Source organism: Populus nigra, chromosome 18, assembly GCF_951802175.1.
Source record: "Populus nigra chromosome 18, ddPopNigr1.1, whole genome shotgun sequence".
In the NCBI taxonomy this organism is placed as follows: Eukaryota; Viridiplantae; Streptophyta; class Magnoliopsida; order Malpighiales; family Salicaceae; genus Populus; species Populus nigra.
Window position 1 is genome coordinate 5752862 of NC_084869.1, and position 2709 is coordinate 5755570.

Here is a 2709-nt window from a genome sequence, read left to right on the forward strand (position 1 = left end):
CCTCACGGGAGGCGAATTAAAATTTATACAAATATAAACGAGCCACGGACCCATCTACCGACAGTATTCTCCATCCATGCATTAGAATACATAATCTGAGAGAGCACCTGTTCATAAGTAAATCACATATATATTAATCTCCCGAGTCGTATTTTAATAAACTACAGCGATTTCTACACGTCGATCTTTATGTATATGATTTCCAGCGATGCTTCATCTTTCTGTAAACCAAGTGGTTTATTTTCAACATTTTAATTAAAAAAAAAAGGACAAAAGGTTGGTACATTGATAAGATGGCTCCTTGTCTTCATAATAACTTCCCAATTAATCCTATCCAGCTAGGTTCAATATCTACTAGAACAACGAACACCGAAGGGCTAGCAAGATGAGAACTAGAAAAATGGCTGGTGTTGAGGAGGCTGTTGGACTGAAAGGAGCAGAGTTGGGTAGAAATGGATATGAATCAGGAGGAGGCATCATACATTCATCACCGTTGAAGTAAATTCTCGAAGGGAAACCCCATCCATGCTCCAATGTGTATCTGCTCATGTCCTTTCCAAGCAGAATCTCTGATTGAACATTCCCATTTTGCCCAGCTTCCAGGAGCATGTCATTTTTATTTTTGTTCCCATAAAACATGGCAGTATCGTCTGCATAGAGGAATGCTTGTGTCATAAGAAATGAAAGCACCATTACCAGTGAATCAGAACTATACACAAATAAAAGAAACCATGTAAGGTGGGTTTTCTTGGACTTTGGACTTACTTATGGTATTGAAGAGCATAAATGACTTGTAGAGAAAGCTATAAACTCTGGTTACATTGTTGAGGTTTGGATGCTGAGCAACAAGAGTCCACTGTGTGAAATTCTTCCGATAATTGAAATTGGTGACTGTAATCTTCACACGCCAATACTCCTTGTAGTTGGCCTTAACATGCCAATGCACCCGGATTGGGCACATGTGTGAAGTACACTCAAGCATTGATGTACTTGCTTCTACAACACTTGAAATTCTGGACTTGCTCCTGTTATTTTGCAGTTCAAATACATGAATCAGGAACAGAGACACATCTAACAGAACGAACACACTAATCGATGCAGCGTCAAATACATTTAACTTGTTTCTCAAGTGAGTGTGACCTCTTACATGACACAGCTAGCGTTTTCATTATTCTGGCACCCACAAGAACAGGACGGACAGGGAGTGATCTTAGAGTTGTAAAAGGATGACAAAGAAACACAACAGGAGGGATTCTTAGACACAAGCATTTGCGAGTAAGAGCATGTCACAGTCCAGGTCACTGCAATATTTTAGAAACAGATAATCAAAGAATCAGAACTCTCTACGCAGGAACTACACTGGCCAGAGGAGATTTTAAGAGGAAGACCAACTCACTCATTGCTTGTGTTTTTCGCTGCCCATCACTTGAGAAGAAAACTGAAGGTGAAACAATTGTTGCTGCACTGCACGTATAGCCTGGTCCTGGACCAAGCAAAAAGAAATTCTGGGGAAGTGCAACTGTTGTATTGGATGTACCAGAGAGACCAACACTGAGCTGAAATGATGAAACTGCGGCTGCAGGATCTTGTCCCCAAGATGCCAAAACACCACCCTTGCAGCAATCAGAATACTGTTGGGTTTTAGGGACTCCAGGGAGCAAGTCAATAACTGTAGGATTTCTCTTACAGCAGTGTGGAATGTTGCCTTTGAAATTGGAACAATCTCCTTGATCAGTGGCTTGGGCTCCCACCATTGACCAAATCACTTCTTTCTTAGCCCATGTCCAGCCTAAGGTCCACCCTGGGCTCATTATTTGCCGATACATTTGAAAGTTATTCATCAACACAACTGCCTAAAAAATATCTCAATTTCAGTGAAATCAGAATACATAAGCTAATCGATGCTCTTCTCTTCAGTTGGAAACTGCATGTTTAAATTTTGACCAAATTTTACGAGTTCTTCAATGCAAACTGAGTACCCTTGCTAACTAAGAGGCAAGCTAGTAATGTAACTGATAAATTCGCATATATGCTGTTAGAACATCAGCAGATTCTAGCCCTCTACAATGCTCTAGTTTGCTAATTTTCTATTTGGTAGCTGCAACTATAGAATAAGAGTTCTCACAAGTTCAAGACAATAATGAATGACAATATAATTGAGTACTTTGCATTGTGCTTACTTTATGCTGATAAACTAGCCGTAGCATCACATAATACAAATATATGAAGAAAAATGAGATGGCACTCACAACATAGCCATCAGGAGTCCAAGACAGGATATCCCACTTTATATTTATGCTCCCATTGGGATCCAATGGATCGTAAGCCACTGCAATAACATGGCAAGATAAAGAGGGAAATAAATATTCAGCAGAATTTTATCAAACTTGCCTAATGTATATTTCTGAGAGCTAGAAGGGTAACCTGCACATAAAACTGTCATGGCACAAAAAATAGTCAAGACAATCGAGAACTTAAGCTTATCAAGTTCCATGCTCTTTCGCTCGCTCTTAGTTTTGCCTAATTGTATTAAAAAGTCTGGTATTTATGTAAGTAGGTAGGATTAAAGATATGGAGGTGATATTCTTTGTTTGGTAGTTCCATTTAATATTCTCCTGTTAGATTCACAGCACCTTCAGAGCAGAAGAAATAACAAGATGACTAAAGAATGGCTTCATATGCTAATGTCATGTGATGTAATCCTGCCAC

General features: G+C 39.3%; 1 protein-coding gene across 1 annotated transcript; it reads right to left on the bottom strand.

Annotated features, from left to right (window-relative positions):
• Window positions 1-354: 354 nt before the first annotated feature.
• LOC133678005 (COBRA-like protein 4) lies at window positions 355-2494 on the bottom strand. The gene is made up of 6 exons (XM_062100151.1): window positions 2425-2494; window positions 2250-2329; window positions 1397-1853; window positions 1148-1301; window positions 766-1025; window positions 355-650 (listed from the first exon to the last, which is right to left on the bottom strand). The coding sequence occupies exons 1-6, from the start codon at window positions 2492-2494 to the stop codon at window positions 355-357; spliced, it is 1317 nt and encodes a 438-aa protein (XP_061956135.1).
• Window positions 2495-2709: the final 215 nt, after the last annotated feature.

What these genes read in the sequence shown, in the direction of transcription:
- LOC133678005 (XM_062100151.1), bottom strand. Translation starts at nt 2,494, where the DNA reads ATGGAACTTGATAAGCTTAAGTTCTCGATTGTCTTGACTATTTTTTGT. An exon ending in GCGAAAAACACAAGCAATGA is followed by an intron (nt 1,302 to 1,396) that starts GTGAGTTGGTCT and finishes AAAATATTGCAG; the next exon opens with TGACCTGGACTGTGACATGC. An exon ending in GAAAACGCTAGCTGTGTCAT is followed by an intron (nt 1,026 to 1,147) that starts GTAAGAGGTCAC and finishes GCAAAATAACAG; the next exon opens with GAGCAAGTCCAGAATTTCAA.